At 41.5% G+C, this 21734-nt stretch overlaps 1 protein-coding gene across 1 annotated transcript in view; it reads right to left on the minus strand.

Annotated features, from left to right (window-relative positions):
- LOC145350212 (low-density lipoprotein receptor-related protein 1-like) overlaps window positions 1–21734 on the minus strand; it is a 1564930-nt gene that overhangs the window by 168089 nt on the left and 1375107 nt on the right. Inside the window, exons 61-67 of the mRNA XM_080199274.1 lie at window positions 20176–20364; window positions 15294–15442; window positions 8889–8982; window positions 8203–8319; window positions 7977–8096; window positions 5852–5971; window positions 3161–3286 (exon numbers count right to left, since the gene is read on the minus strand). Of these exons, the coding sequence (XP_080055400.1) occupies window positions 3161–3286; window positions 5852–5971; window positions 7977–8096; window positions 8203–8319; window positions 8889–8982; window positions 15294–15442; window positions 20176–20364 (915 nt within the window). The remainder of the gene's footprint in view (window positions 1–3160; window positions 3287–5851; window positions 5972–7976; window positions 8097–8202; window positions 8320–8888; window positions 8983–15293; window positions 15443–20175; window positions 20365–21734) is intronic.

Below are 21734 nucleotides of genomic sequence, written 5' to 3' on the forward strand. Positions count from 1 at the left end.
TGCGTGGGTTTCCTCCAGGTGCTCCGGTTTCCTCCAAACAGTCCAGAAATGTGCGGGTTAGGTGGATTGACAATGCTAAATTGTTCCTTAGTGTCTAGGGGGCTAGGCAGGGGAAATACATGGGGTTATAGAAATAGGGTCTGGCTGAGATTGCGGTCAGCGCAGACTCAGTGGATCAAGTGGCCTCCTTCTACACTGTCGGATTCTATGATTCTAACATTTAACAGCTTCAAAATGATGTCAAACCCAAAGGTATAATTTGAACATGGATCAGACAGACAAAAGAAAAATGTTTATCTCAAACTCAAATAGAACTGCCAATGATTTTTATACAAAGATCCGCAGGATACTTAGGTTTGAACTGAATGGTTTAGCTGCTTCCCAAGAATAGATTAACCTCTCTATGCAACCAACAATCATCAGGCCATACTGTGATTGCACTTAACATGCTACACAAGAAAATGTTTTCCCATTTACAATTTACTCACCTATTATTTTCTGCATTTTAAATGTCAAGAAACTTTGCCAGCAGTTCCTTAATTATAGTGCAATTCAAATATTTCCAATTGATCTGAACCTATCTACAAAAGTGATGGTTGAGAGTGTTGGCATGTTCCACTCAATGCTCAACTGTAATACCCTCCAGACATTCTCTCCATGCCACTCACCACCTGACAACAACCCCTACCCACGTTTGTTTATTAGTCCTCAACACAACACGTGGTTGTTGTGTGTGTTTAATGATTAATTATGTAACACAAATGACAGAAAGAATTAGGCAATATGCCTTGTGCATTATGGGTTATTGTACCAGCAGCCAGCATAATGAAGGACACACCCCGGACATTCTTTCTTCCACCTTCGTCCGTCAGGAGAAAGATATGAAAGTCAGAGGTCATGTACCAACTGACTCAAGAACAGCTTCTTCCCTGCTGCCATCAGACTTTTGAATGGACCTACCTTGCACTAAGTTGATCTTTCTCCATATCTGAGCAATGACCGTAACACTATATTCTGCACTCCTTTCCTTCTCTATGTATGGCATTCTTTGACTGTATAGCATGCAAGAAACAATACTTTTCACAGCACACTAACACATGTGACAGTAATAATTATTACAGAGGAGCACTTGTAACAGGAGAATGGCACGCGGTTCACAAGGTGTGCCTGAACACCCATAGTCTTGTGTTGAACATGTTTGATCTACTTTGAATGCGGTTATTGATACGGCAAATATGACACTTCTCTCTTTATGTTCTTCTTTTCTTAAAAAAAAGTATTTTCTTTTGACCTGTAATGTCAGTAGGGATGCAAAAGACAGCTGAAATTTTGTAAGCCCTTACTATAATATACTGCTAGGAAAATGAACTATCAAAAAGGCACTGCCCTGTCAGTGTGTGCCAAATCAAAAACAAATTGCAGCCCAAAGTGGCACCATAGCTCCCATTACTGAAGCAGACTTCCTCTTGACAGGCCTTCCAACTCCTTGACCCTCTTGCTAAAATCTAGCGCCATGCACTCTTGAAAATCCAAAATGTTGGCAAAACTCCTCCACTAACAGTCAGCACAGTACTTCCACTAACTCAGCATTAACTCACCACCAGCAAGAATGAGTCAAAAGCACTTCCATGGGAGGCGGCCTTCTAAATAACACAAGTTGGGTGTTGCTTGTGCAGCTAGAAGTGTATAAGATAGGCTGCAAACTGGACCTGTGCAGTTCAAATTGGCAGATCAAGTTTCAAAAGAGCTTAAGAAGCTGGTTAATGCCAATGTCTGTACATTCCATAGAGGGTAAAATGGTATGCCTCCACTAGTGCCCTGTCAGGATGTACCGGATGGGACTGCATCAGAAGTGGCCAGGAGCATTCCAGCTGAAATTTCAAAGAGCTCAGGCCTTATGTTAGATTCATAGAAATCCTACAGTACAGAAAGAGGCTATTCAGCTCACCGAGTCTGCACCAACTACAATCCTACCCAGGCCCTACCCCATATCTCTACACATTTACCCACTAATCCCTCTAACCTATGCATCTCAGGACACTAAGGGCAATTTTAGCATGGCCAATCAACCTAACCCGCACATCTTTAGACTTGGGAGGAAACCGGAGAACCCGGAGGAAACCCACGCAGACACGAAGAGAATGTGCAAGCTCCACACAGACAGTGACCCAAGCCAGGAATCAAACCCAGGTCCCTGGAGCTGTGAAGCAGCACTGCTAACCACTGTGCTATTGTGCCACCCGTGTCAGCACGGTAGCACAGTGGTTAGCAGTGCTGCTTCACAGCTCCAGGGACCTGGGTTTGATTCCTGGCTTGGGTCACTGTCTGTGTGGACTTTGCACATTCTCCTCGTGTCTGCGTGGCTTTCCTCCGGGTGCTCCGGTTTCCTCCCACAGTCCAAAGATGTGCGGGTTAGGTTGATTGATCACACTAAATTGCCCCTTTGTGTCCTGGGAGATGTAGATTAGTGGGTAAATATGTAGGGATATGGGGATGGGGCCTGGGTGGGATTGTGGTCGGTGCAGACTTGACGGGCTGAATGGCCTCCTTCTGCACTGTAGGGTTTCTATGATTTTTATGATTATGTTAATACAGGCACCAGCGATGCTAAGGATACAAATCTGGTTGCTGTATGGAAAGACTTTGAGCATGGTTTTCCGGCCCTTTGTGCTAGCAGGATCTTTTGGTCTCGCCAAAGACAACCACCCACGACGGGTGTGTTGAGCGAATCTTCAAAAGCCCGTAGGCACTTGGTGGGATTGGAGCATCCCGCCAACAGGCATATTCTCACTGCATTTGCGACAGGAAAACCTATTGGGTTGTGTGAGGGATGGGGGAATAAAGGGAGCATAAACTCCTGACCATTACAACAATTTTCTCAGTAAGGTAGTATTCTTCAAAATAATGATTAGTAGGTAAGGGTGTGGAGAGAATTCCACAAGAGTATAAGGACTATTGCCTTTTCAGGGTCAGGAAAGTATATTTGTTTTTCGAAAAATAGAAGCAGAAATATTGATAGGCATTGAAAATATCTTTGAGAAATCATGCTTTGTTAATAGATAAATTTGAAAGTATTTTGAATTCATTGATTAATCAGTAACCAATATCAGTAATTGAGATATCTTACACCGTGACGTTCGGCTTCAAAAACAAAACATACCACATTCTTCTTTTGGCTCGTCAGAACCATCTCCGCAGTCATCCTCTCCATCACATTTCCAACGTGCAGGGACGCATCTGCTTGTACCTTTACACTGGAAATCATCGGTGCCACAAGCAATTTGAGCTGAGGTCAATCAAAAAAATAAGATGAAACAGAAAGAGGCGTGACTATAATCCACAGCTCCAAACTGGTTAACATTGCATAAACATTGCATATGTGGCTTCTAATTCCCAATACACAGATATCCATTTAACATTTGTATCCTGTCACACTTAATAAGAATGAAAGAAGTAACAGCTTGAAGTCTCCCTCAGAATGATCATTGCATCAGTGCACATGACAGTATTTTTCACTCACCGTGGTTATTTCTCTCTGCACTTCATGCTTTTGTTGTAAATGCCAAGATTATAAATGATTTCAGTAACAAAAACAAGGAGAGAAAAATGATGCATTCTGCTGCTGAACTGAAAATGTATGTTCCCCTATTTAAAATATCTTGTCATGAAAGATGGTAACTCAGAAAGACTTGATGTAGAATGCTTAATGATATGGATTATCATTAGCAAAATCTGAACCATTACTCACTTTAAATAAACACTGTGGGTGGGATCTGACATCCTTGCTCGTTCTGAAGCAGTAAAATCCTGCCCGAGGTCAATGGACCTTCCTATTATTCGCCCCTTGCCCGCTCCAGTTCCCATGGCGGGCAGGTTAGTAGAATTCCGGCGAATGTGGCACAAGTTAAAGTTAACCAAAGGGCAATTTGGATCTGTTGTCCTCAAGAGCATTACCACAGAAAAAAATGATTCTGGGTATTGTGCTTGAGGCACTAATCTCAGATTTATTCCAGATTTATTCAATAACATGATGGAGAAAATCTAAGTTCTTTTTCAGGAAGAGTGAAAAGCAATTTTTGTTTCACACTTCATCAGTGGTTTTTATGATCAGACTATGCTATTAAAAATAGACGCCGCAGCCACCAGAGAGATGTGATATTAAACATAAGTGTGCCTACTTGAATAACAAATTTATAAAGCTCCCTGTTCAAAGTTCCCTCTGCCATGAAACATATCAGCTTGATTCCTACTCTTTCGATTTTTCTTTATTCACAATGTCAACAAATGCCTACTTGTCCCCCCGTCCACCAAAAACCTCACTACTTTGAAACAGAAGGCCAAATCATACCAAAAAAATGTGTTGTTTCTGGCAAGAAAACTGGCGTGTTTCTCACCAGAGAAACAGATCAATTTTCTCTCCAGATCTTACAATAATCTGCCAAAAAAAAGGACAAAGCAGCATATTTCGTGCCATCATACAGTGCGGCAGGGCATAAACATGTTGGCAAAACCTGACTGCAGAGATTGGGGTGCCATCTTTAAAGGACACCCTGATCATAACCTGCATAAACCTCCCCATTAGTCCACCATGGAGGTCTCAGGGAGCTCCCCTCTCAGCCCCGATCATTGGTCATTAGGTTCGGTGGATTAGCCACGGTAGCAGGAAAAGGGCATGGGATGGGCCTGGGTAAGATGCTGAGTCAGTGCAACTTGATGGGCTGAATGGCCTTCTTCCACATTGCAGGGATTCTATATGTGTTTTTTTCCTTCGTAATATATTTTTCCTGACCAACAGCAGATTTTTAAAAAAATCCTTTATGAGAAGTGGGTGCCACTGGCTCGGCCAACATTTATTACTCATCTCTAATTGCCCTTCAGAAGATGGTTGTGAGCTGCATTCTTGAATTCATGTAGTGTACGTTAATCACTATGCTATTAGGGAGGGAACTTCAGGATTTTAGCCCAGCAACAGTGAAGGAACAGTGATATTTTTCCAAGCCAAGATGGTGAATGTCTTGAAGGGGAACTTCCAGGTGGTGGGGTTCCCATCTGTCTGTTGCCTTTGTGCTTCGAGATGGTAGCAGCTGTGGATCTGACACCTGCTGTCTCAGGAGTCTGAGTGAGTTGCTACAGTGCATCTTGCAGATGATACTCACTGCTGCCACTTTAAGTCAGTGGTGAAAGGAGTGAATGTTTGTGGATGGGGAGACAATCAAGCTGTCTGCTTTGTCCTGGATTGTGTCAAGCTTCTTGAGTGTTGTTGGGGTTGCACTATATTAACTCGAGGGTTAATTTGCTGCGAAGATCCTGTCACATGTAAAGCCCTGGACTCTGTCTCACTCAGAGGTTAGGCAGGAAATTGAACCTGTTCATGAAACCTGTCTTTTTAAAATCATGACGTGGAGATGCCAGCGTTGGACTGGGGTGGGCACAGTTAAAATGTCTCTCAACACCAGATTAAAGTCCAATAGATTTATTTGGTAGCAAGAGCTTTTGGAGTGTCATTCCTCCATCAGGTGAGTGCCTCCTTCACTCACCTGATGAAGCAGCACCGCTCCAAAAGCTCGAAAGCTCCAAAAGGACTTTAGCCTGATGTTTTTTAAATCAGAAATCCAAGTGTTGGAATCCAATCTAAACAGTAGCAATTGTCTTTCAACATTCAAGAAAATTCTTGAAGAAATTAACATATGAGAAATTCCAGTCTTTCTGTCTGCCATCAGAATGTTGTATTACCAGTATTTTTTTTAGATTCCCTCCAAACCCTTTACAACTTGAAAGATTGTCCACTCATCATTCGGAACATATTTAGAAATACTTTGCTTGCATTTTCATCAATTTAGAAGTAGCTTACTGCAATTTGATTCATCAGTCCCATCTGCGCAGTCGTGGTCCTTGTCACAGACCCATTCTTCAGGAATGCAGCGTCTGGTCACAGCACACAGGAACTGATTTGGGGAACAGGTAACTTCAGCTGGTGATGGGCAAAGTTTAAAAATGCTCTGTTAGAATGCTATTAGCGACATTATGTATAAGCAAGAACTCTCAGCTTAATGGGTGATTCAGTCTTGACTGATGAACATACTACTTTTTCATTCAAGTTCTCACTCTTGAAATCCATTAAATTTGAATTAAAACTTAGCCATCACTTTGAAAATGTACCAATAATAGGATTACAGAAACCCTATCTAAATTGGAGACTTGTGGTTCTGAATGACATTCCAATTACGTAAACTAATATACATACAAATCGCCCAAATTAGATTATGCATTTTGAACCGATTTTTAACCAAATTCAACTATAAATCATTCCACTGATTAGTTTCTTTAGTGGCTTGCATTTTATGCTTGTATCTGCAAAATTTTGATGGATTGAATGAGATCTCAGATTAAGGCATTAACTTAAGAAATTGCATTCTGGAGCAGGCTAAGTGTTTTGCAACACAAATAAAGATCCTGATTCCAGATTTTTAAATGATTACTGATTTTGGGAACGGAAATTTAATTAAAAGTAAAAACTTTTATTAATGTGTATTACAGTGTCTGCAAATTTATATGGATAGGTTCACATTTATTCTGACAAGTAATTTCTGTTGTACAATCACAACTCTGTTATCCATCAACCCCTATCAATCTCACTCCTTGTAAGAACTGTAACATTTATCAGTTGGTGCACGGAAATGAATTCTCAGTAAAATACTATTACATTAAAAGATTTCAAAACAACAATTTAGTTTATTCATTATTGAAGCATCATGGAGAGATAATGTGGATGAATTAAATGCCTTAGTTTATAACGGATTTCATTAGGTTTACTTTCAAAATACCAGCTTGTGTCGGCTAAGTTTTGTCTTGGAAATTCTCTTGCTGAAGGTAGATAAGAGAATCAAGCAACATTGAGATTCCCAGCATTCAACCATAGATTTTCTAGAGAGCAGAAAAAGACAATTTGACCCATCGAGTCTACACCGAGCAGAATCCCATCCAGAACCTATTCCTATAACTCCACATACTTACCCTGCTAATCCCCCCGATACTAGGGTCAATTTAGTATGACCAATTCACATAGCCCACACATCTTTGGACTATGGGAGGGAACCAGAGCACTTGGAGGAAACACATGCTGACGCGGGGAGAACGTGCAAACTCCACACAGACAATGACCCAAGGCCGGAATTGAAACTGGGTCCCTGGTGCTGAGGTAGCGATGCTAACCGCTGTGCCACCATGCTGACCACAGAAATTTAAACTTTGCAAATATCCATCAAACTGAATGAAACCCAATTCGTACTTTGGTCCGGTATCAAACTGCAGACTTTTCACGTACCAAGCAAATATGATAACCACTACAACATAGAAATAGTCAACAGCAATCCAAACTGACAGATTTATTTACTAGAAGAATAATTTATTAAAGACATATGCCACATGCAAGAAGCTATTGAAAAACATTTTTGCTAAAACAGGATTCCTCCTTCCAACTTTCTTTCTTCTGTACAAAATGGCAGAACATGTTCAGACGCTGTTCTCTCAATTCCACTATCTCATCCAAGTAGCCATTCTTTATGTAAACCCAGGGAATGAGCTGGCATGATATCTATGGAGGAAGGCCTCATATCTAATGCTGGTATTCATACTTTCCAACTGTTGGCCTTCATACTTTCCAACTGCATCAGAAATGTAAATATTGGCGAATGATTCACCTTTGCAGCTAAGATTTTTAGGTTGGGGATATGCGACTTTCTGGCCATTTGGATGGAAAGATATGAATTGGAATGAGCAGAAATGGCAAACCTTAGCCATTGAGGTGATCGGAATAGCCTAGCCTGACAAAATGCTAACTGTCAGAAGTAGCAAGAACTGACCTTGGGATGTCCTTGTTTACATCACTTAGTACTGCCAATCTCTGGGAGACTCTTGACTTGGATAAGATAATCAGAAAAATACATTATCTTCAAAAGCTGAATGGTAAGACTCACGGCAATCACTTTCATCCTCTCCATCACCACAGTTATCTTGGCCATTACATCTGAAGATGATTGGAATGCATCGCCTCTTTTGCGTGCACTTAAACTGACTTGGAAGGCAAACATGTGTCTCTGATGATTTAAAAATAAACACAACGTGCTCAATATTCAAAACTGAAATCTTGTGATGATAGCTTTTTTTTAATGTAAAGCTAAGCAATTCTAATATAATACTCACCACAGTTTGCTTCATCAGAATTATCCCCACAGTCATTCTCACCATCACAGATAAAGGCAGGTTTAGTGCATATCCCCGTGCCACACTGGAATTGCCCTGGCCTGCATTTAAATTCAGCTGGGAAGAAAGGAGAAACTATAGGTAACTTATGATAAAAGTTTAAGGGAAATATGCAAGGGAGTGGTAAGTGATTTCTGTCATCTACCTCATTAACATTACAATGGGCAGGATTTTCTGGATGATCTTGCTGGCAGAATCGCCCAATCCCTTTGATGGCGATACCCCTTGCCATGGTTTTTCTGGTGGCAGAGGATGCAAAGGGTGGGAAACCGACAGCAGTAGAACCGGTGAGACCTCTGCCGTAGCAATACACGCCACGGGGGATGGGTGTGGATGGGGTTGGGGAGCAGAAAATCCTGGTCTTAGATGGTTCATGAAAGAAGTAATTGATTCTCATTTGCTGCTATCTGCTTTATCAATGAACGCGTTAACATACAGACACTTTCACACCATAACTGGCACCAAAAGTACACATAAGGGACAAGACAGTGCAGTAATCTCCAGGGAGGGTATTTTTCTTGAATGGTAATAGCAAACAACCTTAATTGATAGTCTTCAGAGACGGTATAGATTGAATGCCAGATAATGTTAAAATCATTGGAAACAAAATGATTAAAAATACTCACGACAGTATTCAGGCTCATCCGATCCATCTCCACAGTCATCTTCTGTATCACATTTCCACCAGAATGGAATACATTTGTCATTGCTACAGACAAACTGTTGAAACAATATTATGAATTTACTACACAATTAGGAAACTTATATCTTTGTTGTCATATGGTGAAGAGCAAATGCAATAGACAGAAAATGCAAAGTGTGATATTATTAAGTGACATTCCTTGGTGTTAATGCCTGTTCACACATTACTAAATTGCTAGGGATGCAATATGTTGGAAATTTTAGTGTGTATTACTAATAATTAGTGGTTTTCTCAGCAAGGTGTAGAATTCTTGGGGGAGACAAACAGATCATTTTTTTCTCTTCCTTACCCTTTCCAACTGTCTGTAAAGGCAGTGACTAATGCTGCTCACAGCTCCTTGAGTGTTCCATGCATGCCATATCAGCTGACTGGAGATTCTTAAACTATGAGGCTCAGTAGTAAGCGTTGGAAGATCAATTAAGAGTAGAGATCATAGTCAAGCCTCAGCAAATGTCCACAAAAGAAACACTTGACAGAAATCAGAAGTAAGCAGATTGGATGACTTTTCCTCTCTGTAACTGAGGAATCAGAAACTAACTGAAATGCCCCATTACACCCTTGTCCAGAAAAAAGCTGACACAACCTAAAAAATGATGCTGGGAATCTTCTGATCTCTAAGCTAAAATATCAGAGGAGGAGTCCAATTAGTACAAGTAGTAAACATGTGAGGTTATGTATGTTGGAAGGAGGAATGGAGATATAGACTATTCTCTAATTGGGAAAATGCTTCGGAAAGCAGAAACATAAAGGAACTTGTGAGTCATTGTTCAAGATTCTCTTAAGATTAACATGCAGGTTCAGACAGCATTTAGAAAGGCAAATGCAATGTTAGAGTTCACATAGAGAGGGCTAGAATACAAAAGCAGGGATATACTTCTGAGGCTGTATAAGGCTCTGGTCAGACCCCATTTGAAGTATTGAAAGAGTGCAGAGAAGGTTTACAAGGATGTTGCCAGGATTGAGAAACTGAGTTTCAGAGAAAGGTTGAATAGGTTAGGACTTTATTCCCTGGAGCGTAGAAGAATGAGGGGAGATTTGATAGAGGTGTATAAAATTATGATGGGTATAGATAGAATGAATGCAAGCAGGCTTTTCCACTGAGGCTAGGGGAGAAAAAAAACTAGAGGACATGCATTAAGGGTGAAGGGGGAAAAGTTTAAAGGGAATATTGGGGGGGCTTCTTCACACAGCGAGTGGTGGAGTTTGGAATGAGCTGTCAGATGAAGTGATAAATGCGGGTTCGCTTTTAACATTTAAGGAAAACTTGGACAGGTACATGGATGAGAGGGGTGTAGAGGGATATGGTCCAGATGCAAGTCAGTTGGACCAGGCAGAATAATGGTTCGGCACAGCCAAGAAGGGTCAAAAGGCCTGTTTCTTTGCTGTAATGTTCTACGGTTCTATAGAGAGAACTGCAACATTATAGTAATATCACTGAATTAGAAATCCAGAGATCTGGACCAATGCCACAGAGTTATGAATTCAAAGCCCACTACAGAAAGTGGGGAACTTTCAGGTGGTGGGATTCCCATGCCCCAGCCCGCTTGTCCTTCCGGAGAATGAAGGTTGCAGTTCTGGAAGAAACTGTTGAAGGAACCTTGTTGAGTTACCACAATGCATCTTGTCAATAGTACAAGCTACAGCGACAGTAGTGTAACTGTGTTGGAAGGAGGGAATGTCTAAGGTTGGAGCGGGTGGGTGACAATCATGCGAGCTGCCTTATCCAGGATGATGTTGAGCTTCTTGAGTATTATTGGAGCTGCACTCATCCGGACAAGTGGGGAACATTTAATCACATTCCTACTCTGTGTATTATAGATGGTGAACAGGAGGTCAGCTCTTCATCACAGAATCCCCAACCAAAATAAAAGGAAAAAAACTGCGAAAATCAGGATTAAAAACAGAAAATACTTGAAAAGTTCAGCAAATTTGGCAACATCTGAGGGGAGAAAGAGAATTAATGTTATGAGACTGTATGACTCTTCTTGAAGAAGACATTGGATGGGATTTTCCTGCTGCACTCGCCCTAAGACTGGAAAATCAGAAAACCCCTTTGCATGGACCGCCCCCACCCCACCCCGCCTGCTACGATTCTCACGGTGGGTGGGACGGGAAAATTCTCCCAAATTTTTGTTTCTCAACCAAAAATTCTATTTCTTACTGGAGTATTTTCCATAATGGAGGCAGATGTAAAGCACTTGCTGTGCACATGGCTAATATATCCCTGAATTGAGGAGGACTTGGCCATAATAGCATAGGCTGTTAATAGAGACTGAGATACATATGCTGGAAGCCCATGGTTGACTCATGCTAACTCAGATAGTGACTTAATTTGTTTCTTCCCTCTTTATTGAGAAAAAAATAGTTAATGGAGAAAAATTCTGAAAGGCCTAAAGACAAATTCTGAAAGGTGCTGGACAAATTGATCTGTGTATTTAGGACCTTTGGTTCTACCTGTTGTGAATAAGCTTTCTGTCTACATTGCTCAAGCAGAAATGTATCATGTGATTCAGTCCTTCTCTCAGACATGAGTACAATTCTCCGACTGTGTAATACTGCCACCAACTTTTCAGATCAGAAAGAAATGAAACTACACTTGGTTTAACTGGTCCCTTGTGTGCAGTTGGTGCTTTGATATTTATTAGTCAGTAAACACAAGGAAAAGCACAACACTGCTACCACGCAAGGTGAAATCTGATCTTCTGAATTTTTATTAAGGGTGGAGAAGAGTTGATTTTTAATTTTTTTTTACTCCATCCTTAAAGTTACAATGTCCAATGTTCAGAATGGACAGGACAGACCTAGATCCATTCCTTGCTTGCTCCGAAAGTAAAGTTCAAAATCCACTTGTATCCAATTCAAGGTCCCCCTAAAAGAGGCAAACAAGATCCAAGCTGGACAAGATGAGACATTTCACCCCATCTTGGGCTTGATCTGATGCTTAATCTTAGCCAAAAGGCCAAATATAAATGGCTTGGGGACATTCAGAGGACGCTGATAAATTTCCACAATTGAGCTTAAAGTCTTTCACATGTTAGACAGGTCAGACTAGAACAACCCAATTGTCAGTTAATAAGTTGTTTGTTGTAAAAATCCATCACAATGCTACTGGAATTTTTAAATATCTTTGAAAGCTTCTTTGAGCTTTTACATTTTTCGGGATTATCGTTTTGTTCATTCTTGGTTGAAGAGTTCTGAATCGAGTGTTAAATTTAGGAAGTGGCTGGATCTAATGGGTTGAATTTTCCCATCCAGCCCACCACCGGAATTATAGCAGGCAGAGTGGGGGGTTGGGGGAGAACCATGCAAAGATCTGTTGTCCTCGGATGGGATTTTCCGGTTTTGGAGTGAGCACAGTCAGAACATCCAGTGAGTTGGGTCAATTTTCTTGTCCATCTTCAGCAGAAAATGACTATCACACTTCTTGCATCATCTATGCCTTCAAATGAACATTGGTAAACGTGATTCTTTTTCAAAGTCTCGGGTCAGATACATAGTTTTCTTATAATCGAATAGTTCAACAACTCTGGCAGCATCTGCGGATAGGGGAACATTCTGAGATGATAGCCTCTAAGTCAATGACTTTTCATATGTTCTGATGAAAGGTCATCAACAAAAAGGTCAGCAGCCTGACACGTTAACTCTGTTTCTTTTTCTATGGATGTTGCCAAACATGTTGAATATTTCCAACATTTTCAGTTTCTTTCTGATTTTCAGCATCCGGGGCATTTTGATTTGAATTGAGTCATTGTTATTTATTGGAGAAAATTTCTAGTACTCAGACATTCGGCAATATGTATTCCCCTTTAGATTAATTTATTTTGTTTGAGTAAACTGGACAGTGTCTAGATAAAAGTCTTGTACACTTCTGCAAAATCAGCGAGGCAATGAGGGACATCCAGAGTACACACCTTGCATACAACATGAGATGAATACTTTTCCCAATTAGTGCTAGGAAGTATTTAACAACATATGGAGAGCATAATCAGAACAGGGCCTAGAAATGCCTTAGGCATCAATTCATTTCTCTGATCTCTAATTTTTATGAGGCTTGGTGAGGAAATTTGTGGGGGATGAAGGTGCACCAATGTGCTGACTTACATATGTGGTGAAAGTCTTCACCAGCTGGCTAAATACATGAAAAAAAAACAAAGGACACAGGTCCGGGATCCTACTTTCTCATCCTCTTGATCTCATCCTCATCCTCTCATGATCTTTGAAAAAAAGATCATATACTGGAGCACTCACTTATGTCACCGACTGTGGCCTGACAAATGGCAAGTAACATTTGCGCCACACAATTGCCAAGCAACGACCATCACCAATAAGAGATACTGTAAGCATTACCCCTTGACATTCAATGGTGTTACTATCACTGAATCCTCACTGTCAACATTCTTGAGATTACTATTGACCAGAAACCCAACTAGATTTGCCACATCAACACACGGCTAAAAGAGCAGGCAGAGGCTAGGAACACTGCGGCGAGTAACTCACTTCCTGATATATCAAAGCCTGTCCACCACCTACAGGCACAAGTCAGGAACGTGATGGAATACTCTCCATTTGCCTGGATGGATGCAGTTCCAACAACACTCAAGAAGCTTGACACCATCCAGGACAAAGCAGCCCACTTGATTGGCACCGTATTCACAAACATCCACTCCCTCCATCACTGATGCTCAATAGCAGCAGTGTGTACTATCTTTCAGATGTGCTGCAGTAATTCACTAAGAATCCTTAGACATCACCTTCCAAACCCACGACTGCTTCCATCTAACAGGACAAGGGCAGCAGATACATGGAAACACCACCACTTGCAAGTTCCTCTCCAACCCGTCACCTTCCTGACTTGGTAAAACATCATCATTCCTTCGCAGTTGCTGGGTCAAACTCCTAGAATTCCTAGAATGGCATTGTAGGTCAACACACAGCATGTGGACTGCAGTGATTCAAGAATGCAGCTCACCGCTACTTTCTCGAGGGCAACTAGTAAATGGCAATAAATATTGGCCAGCCAATGACTCCCATGTCCCGCAAATGAATAAAAAATAAACCTTTCCCCTCCCTACTGTAGTCACATACACACACACTGATTTGGACACAAATGTCACATATTTATTGATTTACAGGCTGGGTCTTTTGGATGAAGCACAAAAGAAATCTAACTATACAAATAACTTTCAGAAAATGAGCAAATTTGCCAAATAATTTAAAAGATTTGTGCCTGGGCATTGCCACTCCAGTCAAACTCTCACCTGGGGTTTCAACATGAATAAGCCAGTTGGAAAGATAATAAGGCTCAATTTTGGAAGTCAAATAAAATCAATGCTGTGCGCTGAGGAAAATTTGGGGAAAGAAATAAGAGGAGCTATCACCCAGGGGCTTTTATGCAGCATGGGAGCAAGAAGCATCAGGTTGGATGGAACATTCAGAGGTGTCCAAGGAAACCAAAAATATAATTTCCTCAAACTGAGTAAGATCGAACAAATTTCTAGTCGGGATACTAAAAGCGAAATACTGCAGCTGCTGGAAATCTGAAATGCAAACGGAAAACGTTGGGAATCCTCAGCAGATCTGGCAACAATAAATGTTTCAGGTTTGTTCTCATCCGGTCATCAGGTTCTGATGAAAAGTCACAAATGTGAAACATTTTGTTTCTCCCTCCACAGATGCTGCTCTCTACAAGAGATCCCTGAGAGGCAATAGGCAGGATTATCCACCACCCTGGTGGTGGAGGTCTCGCCATCGGCTGCCAGCAGGGACTTCTGGTTCCACCAATGTTTATGGCATTTTACATGGTTTCCCCATCCTGCCACTGGGGTACCCACCGCAGGGAGTCACCTTCAGCGGGACTGGTAGATTCCCTGGGCAGGAAAGGCTGGATAATCCCACCCAATGAAAAAGTTGTTACAAGACCACAAGACATAGGAGCAGAAAGGAGGACATACGACCCACCAGGTCTGCTTTGCCATTCAATTAATTCATGCAGCTGCAATTGTAACAACTAGTGTTGGTGACATTGGTGAATTTTTAGACTTTTCACTAAATCAGTACAAATGTCAAAATTGTTTGACCATAAGTTAACCCAGTGACAGATATTATAAGTTATTATAGTCCTTCCTTTCCTAGGGAAAGAGAAACATAAATGTTTAGACATGATCAGTGATATGAGTATTGGTGTGTTACCAATTATGTCTTTGTGTATTCTCTGTGCGCCAGATATCTGGAGTGACTCACAGGCTAGGGTGACAAAATATTTGTACAGTGAAGTCAATGCACTCGCATGACATCTTTACAGATGAAGAATAACAGATTCATACAATACCTGGCTTGCAGTGCAGTTGGAAAGACAAGTCTTGCCATCAGCAGCAAGGTAGAAGTTTGTGGGACAGGCACATTTGTATCCTCCTCCAGGAGAAAGCAAACAAAGGTTGCTGCAACCTCCATTATATAATTTGCATGGGTGACCAGGCACTGAGACAGAAGATAAAAGACAGTTTATGAGCTCATCTGATGCACTGTAAAATTAGGTTATGTACAAACACAGACCATTGGGGAATGTTGAACAGATCAAAAACTCATAAGATTGGAAAATGTAACCCTAGTTAAGGCTTATGGACAATAATGAAGCCATGTTATAAAACTCAGATAGAGTGTAATCCCCCACCCCCACCCATTGCAGATCTCCCAAGGATAGAGTGTGTTTAAAATGTGCACTCTGACCTATGATTGAGGCTTGGGTTAACTTTCATTCTTGTGGGCTCTTCATCCACAAGCACCAGTTCAGGCAGCAAACTGAAATGAGGAGGAAGCAAAAAAAAAACTATTTGATAGCTGGGCAGCAATCTGAACTTGGTGCTAGCATGCACCAAAAGAATACTCGTGCAGATAGGTCATGTGGTGGAGGAGAGGGAGGCTCAAAATGTATTTAAAGTCAGCCTGCAGCTCTTAAAGGGGAGGTGCATGGTGGCTGGGTAAGTGCTGAGAGTCCCTGGGCACTGAGTTTGACCTGCCAGAAAGAGAAGAATGGCTAAATGTGGGAGAATGCTCTCTCCAAACTACACTGGAGATCTTTGTGGATGAGATGGAAAGAAAGGAGAGATGGCTCTGTATATTTGGGGGCCAGGAGGCCCTGCAGACACTGTTGTACACTGGGAGCTAATTGCCTTGGAGATCAATGCCAGGAAACCATATCACTAGAAATCTTGATGCATTGTCACAGGAACTTTAATGGCCACACACAATTGATCAAGATTAGTGAATGTTGCTTCAAATGTCAAATATTAACCAAAGATATCTGGGTTAGGCTGATTGGCCATGCCAAATTGATCCTCATGTAAGGGGATTAGTAGGTAAATATGTGGGGTATCAGGGATAGGGCCTGAATGGGATTGTGGTCGGTGCAGACTCAAAGGGCTGAATGGCCCCCTTTTGCATTGTAGGGATTCTATGATTTTAACCTTGCCATTGTTTAATATAGGTACATTCATCATCAACAGGTTAACAATTTCTTATCAATCTCTCATCAGTCAGGACAGATATTTGATGTTCATCGCTTCACCTCATCCTTCCAAATTCACCACCATTGCAGGCCTCCCATCCACATCTGCAGCATGCCATACTGGCTATTCAACCAGATATTACACATCATTGCTGACACACTTCCCTCTCCCTTGCAGCAGAAAGTGGTGCACAGCCAAAAGTTAAGGAACTAGTCAGTGATAAAGATTTGCTTGTGTTCTCTAAACACCATGGAGGACATAGTACTGGCCATTATCGTAAAGGACCATTTTGTGGCTTTGGCTGACAATGGGACTGAGCCCATTGAAGATGGTGGGATCTTCATACCGAATCCTCTTTCTCACATCCCATTTATCCTTTATCCCACAATCTCTGTTGACATGTAGTTACTGATGGTGTCAGCATGCAGCTTTTACATGTCCCCCCAGCTCCTCATCATAACCCTGCCAGTCTTCATTTCCTCTCAGATGCCCAAGATGTGTAACCTATCCAGCAGTGGAGTAACAGCAAGAAGTGAATGAAGAAGATGTACCATTGTTTGAATTCACACTCGCAGTCATCAGTTCAGATACTGCCACTGTGGTTGAAATGTTGAAGCCTTTTCAGTTGGCAGAATCATCCTGTCCCATCAACAGGAACCCAAGGCGAAGGGTGCAAACAACAGGAAAACTTGTTGACAGCAATGGGATCTTCCAGTCTTGCCACCATCCAATGGCTCCCACAAAAATTGCTGCCAGCTGCGAGAGGGGGGAGGTGCAGGTGGAAAATCCCACCTTATGTGTAACTTAAATATGGGGTCTACCAGTGTTAAGACACTGGAGAAAGGAAAGTGTGGGTGTCAGCTCACCAGAGAGCTTTGTTAGGCACAGGTTAGGCTGCAGAGGACTCAGAAGAGGATATTAATGGAAGAGGCTGTAGAAGAAAGCTGACGGATTTACATGACAAATTGCTTGCTGCCCTGGGAAGCCAGCCAGAAAGCCTGCGTCCACTGTCAAGGAGATTGGAGGAGTCTGGCATCAGCTTAGTGCAGAATTTTGCACAGGGCTTGGAACTAGTGTTGAACTTCACCAATATACCATTTATGATGCAGCATCTGACGAATAATATCCTAGCCTCTGTTGCGATACAAGCACTTCAAAAAGTCTGAATACTGCAGTGGAAGTTCAGACTGAAGTCATGCAAGCTCAGTTTGTTGATATCATGGCTGTGGATATCATGGCTTGTCACAGCAGTCCAGTAATCTGTCCTCACTGGAATTGCTTAGACACCATCATTTGACAACACTTAACACTAAGACATACAAGGGCATGCAGAAGATGGGAACCAAAGGAGTGCTTCAGGGTTGAATTATTTAAATTTGTGAACAATACAGTATGTTGTGCCTTTATTTGGGGATTTTATTTATGTACTTTGATCAAGAGGACAATGTGATGGTGAGTGAGTGTGTGAGGTAGAAGAATCTCTCATGATGGTAAGGTTGTAAGCAGGCAGTATACGCACCACAAGGAGGAGACCTGCTCAGTTGAGTATTGCAAGGCTCTTTCAGAGGGGTCCAGGCAGCAGTGTTGTTTCACCAGGCCAATGGTCTCTTCTATCACCTTATTTTGTGGCAGAGTCACTTGTGCACGTTGTCATGCTGTCAGTGGACAGCCAATGTCACTCAGTAGCTGACCTATTTTCATAGAATCCTACAGTGCAGAAGGACACCATTCGGCCCATCAAGACTACACTGACCACAATCCCACCCAGGCTCTATCCTCATAACCCAATGCATCTATCCTAGTCAGTACCCTGACAGAAAGGGACAATTTAGCATGGCCCATCCACCTAACCCACACACCTTTGGACTGTGGGAGAAAACCGGAGCACCTGGAGGAAACCCACACAGACACAGGGAGAATGTGCAAATGCTACACAGTAACCCAAGCTAGGAATCGGGTCTCTGTGCTGTGAGGCAACAGTGCTAACCACTGAGCCACTGTGCTGCCCGTTTGCCATAGTGTCTGAAATACAGCTGGCAAACTCTACCACAGCAGAAAAAAGACACCTTGACAATTGCTAGAATACCAGGCAGCATGACATGATGGGTGGGATTTTACAGCCTTGCTTGGTTGAGTTCGTAAAATTCTGCCCGAGGCCAATGGAGATTTCTGTACTGGGAATTTTGCCCGCCCCAAGGTGGTACGTTTTCGACCGTAGTGTCTGCAAAGCAACATGTGCAGTTGATGGCTAACATCACTGTGGGGAAGCCTGCAAACCTTGCAAACACTCATACCCACACTGCCCATATGTCTCTGCCAAGATGGAATAAAATGAAATTATCTATCTTCAAATAGAGACTTCAGTGTCCTCAGGTTAGGCAGACATGATTTGTCTTAAAAACACAGGACTAGCTGTCCTTAGTAACCCATGCTTCTCCAAGTAAGAATTAGTTTTGTCCTGACATTTGCCTCTTGTAGTTTTCCCACCACTGATATTGGATTGACTGGCCTGTAGTTACAAATTTTATTTCTCTCTCTCATGTTGAATTGAAGTGTGATGCTTCCAATTGCGCATCTCCCTGACACCTTTCATCTATCCAAGGAGGACAGAACGATTGTGGTCAAAACTTGTGTCATATCTTCCCCCTTAGTTCCCTCAGCAACCTCGGATGCATGATTGACTGGTTAATTTTATATCATGCTAACTTACGTATTTACTTTTTTTTATTGAATCTAGAATAGCTGGAGCATAAAATGCCGCCCATCATTTTCTCACCAGCCTTGCTTGGGGAATTTATGTCCCCGACCATTATTGCTTTTACTTTTATTTTTTTCAGGAATTTCCCTGTGGATTTGCTCTTCTAACTCCTCTCTTTTCTGTTTTTTAAATGCTAATGAAATTGAATCAAATCTTTGAACCCTCTAGTATCTCTGTGCTCTACTAACATTCCACTTGCGTGTATTCCTTATCGGCTTATAAATTCAGGAGTTTATGGCTGAGTTTTTTTTGTATATTTGAAGACACAATAACTCGCTGTGGGCAGCTCAAAGCAGTTGTACTAATAAGAATGGATGACTCATGATTTATGACTTGTGACTCTTCCTAAGCTCGATTTCTCGTCTGCATACTGTAAGTGAATGTCAACCACCTCGTGAAATCCTGACACATCTTAGCAAGAGCAAATGAGTCACTGGATAATGATGGTTGATGTGGAGTGTAGGCGAATGCCAAGTGCCCACTCCTGCAGTTATGCAATGGAAGGTTTAAAGACATTGTTAGAAAATTCATGTAAAGTTAGGTAAAACTAGAGTTTCATTTTAAACCTGTAAAAGTGCTTGTCAAGGCACTTATGCTAATGGCACAAAATTCCTGTTCATTCAGCAAGATAAGGGTCAATATATGCGATATATTCCCCATAAGTCAATTAGTTTAGGTTTAGCTGACTCATGGCACCTATGGGGGTGATGTGCCGAGCTGATGCAAGGCTACCGAATATGATGTGAAATATATACTGTTCTGAAATAATTACCATATGGATCTCATTGGTATGCATGATGATAATGTTTCTTTCTTTCAACTTGATTTTTTTGTTTTAAAAGAAACAAGAAAAATGACTTCCTCCCCATAATTATACAAATTATCCAATTAAACAAGTGATTTATGCATTAACTTTTGGAAGTATATAGCATGTTGTGACGAATTACCATCTGGCTGTCTGTAGGGATGATACACATGGATATCCATTATCTGATGCCAGGAGCTGATTAGTGACATCTTGTTCAAGCCTGTGGTTTTATGAGCTCGGCTAACCGACTTAGTTTTCCAGTCTGTCCAGTAGATGTAGTCTTCAAATAATGTAACCGCTAACACATGTGGGATATCTTGGTTATGAACTGTAACAGGATATGGTCATATTAGTGTCCTACCTTGGTAGACTGCCAGTCACAACACTCAATATTGCATGAGCCATCAGATACAACTGGCACATAACTCCCTCTGAATAATCGTTGTGACAATACAGCAACTCCCCGGGGTTCTCCATTACCATTTAAAAGAACGTTGAGAATCAAACATTAAATCTGTTGGTTACAGTTTCATTCGCTCCAACACTTGATAATGAATACGCCTGCTCAAAAGAGAATGTTTTGGGATTCTTCAGCATGCAATAACAATTTCATTTGGAAAGGAAACACTTTGAACTGGAATTCTATTAAACCAGCTAAAACTCAGAACTTGCAGCAAAAAATGGATAAGCTTGGGATTCACAGAGTGCACTCAACTTCCCAAAATTCTTTTCCCTTGTTTTCACTCTCTGCTAAAGGTGCAAAGTCTGTTTGCAGTTTTATAGGTGCTCACAGCCCCTTACGTCGGGGGCCAATGCTACCTGCGAGTGTCAGAACGTTATCTAAAAGTGCAGATCATTAGAGCCTAGCTCAATTCTACCTTTGCACAATTCTCATTTCCCACAGATAGCTTTATGAAAGAGTCAGGATAGGGTAATTTGGATCAAGTTATTTTCCTTTTTTTAAGTCGAGGGACAGAGGCCAACTAAGGTACCCCAGCTGTGAGTGGGTTACTCAGCATAGATCAGGAATGGTGGCTGGGGGCCCTTCTACAATGCAAGGTTCAGGCTCACCATAGTGGGGCATTCATCCACTAATCTGTCAGGGGGGTCCTCATAAAATCTTGAATGAGTAATTCACTCCAATATAGACAACAGGAGGGAATAAAAATAATAATATGCTCATCTTTCCTTTTGTGACATGTTTTCAATAACCTTGAGCTGTCTGCACTCAATTATATTTTTCAGCTGTTAATAAACTTGAATGCAGATTTGTTCTACCGAGCTCAAATCTTTCTATGCCTGATTTCCAATTGCCAAATTAATCGATGATAGAATTCCAGCACTCAGCCTGTCCTGCCTCTTGGACCATCTGATATCTAATAGGTATCTAACCGGCGATACCGAGTCTTTTCTTTCAATTTTTCCTTCACATTCAGAAGCTCTTTGGTCAGCACCTTGAAAAATCCCTTAATGAGGACACAGAATTCACAGGACCATCTTAGCCTTAAATAGAACAAGTTGCAGCAATCAATCATTGACCTCAGATGAATTTTAATTCCAAACAGCAATACGAAGGAAAGAAAGCCTTGAGCTTTTAAATCTGACATTTTAATTCCAGTACCACATACTGACCCAAAAGTATAAGTAATTATCATAGTAGGCAGCTGGAGAATACAAAATATATTTTACTCTCATTTT

The sequence above is a fragment of the Carcharhinus amblyrhynchos genome, chromosome 11, assembly GCF_965287045.1.
Source record: "Carcharhinus amblyrhynchos chromosome 11, sCarAmb.v2.hapA, whole genome shotgun sequence".
NCBI classification, from domain to species: domain Eukaryota; kingdom Metazoa; phylum Chordata; class Chondrichthyes; order Carcharhiniformes; family Carcharhinidae; genus Carcharhinus; species Carcharhinus amblyrhynchos.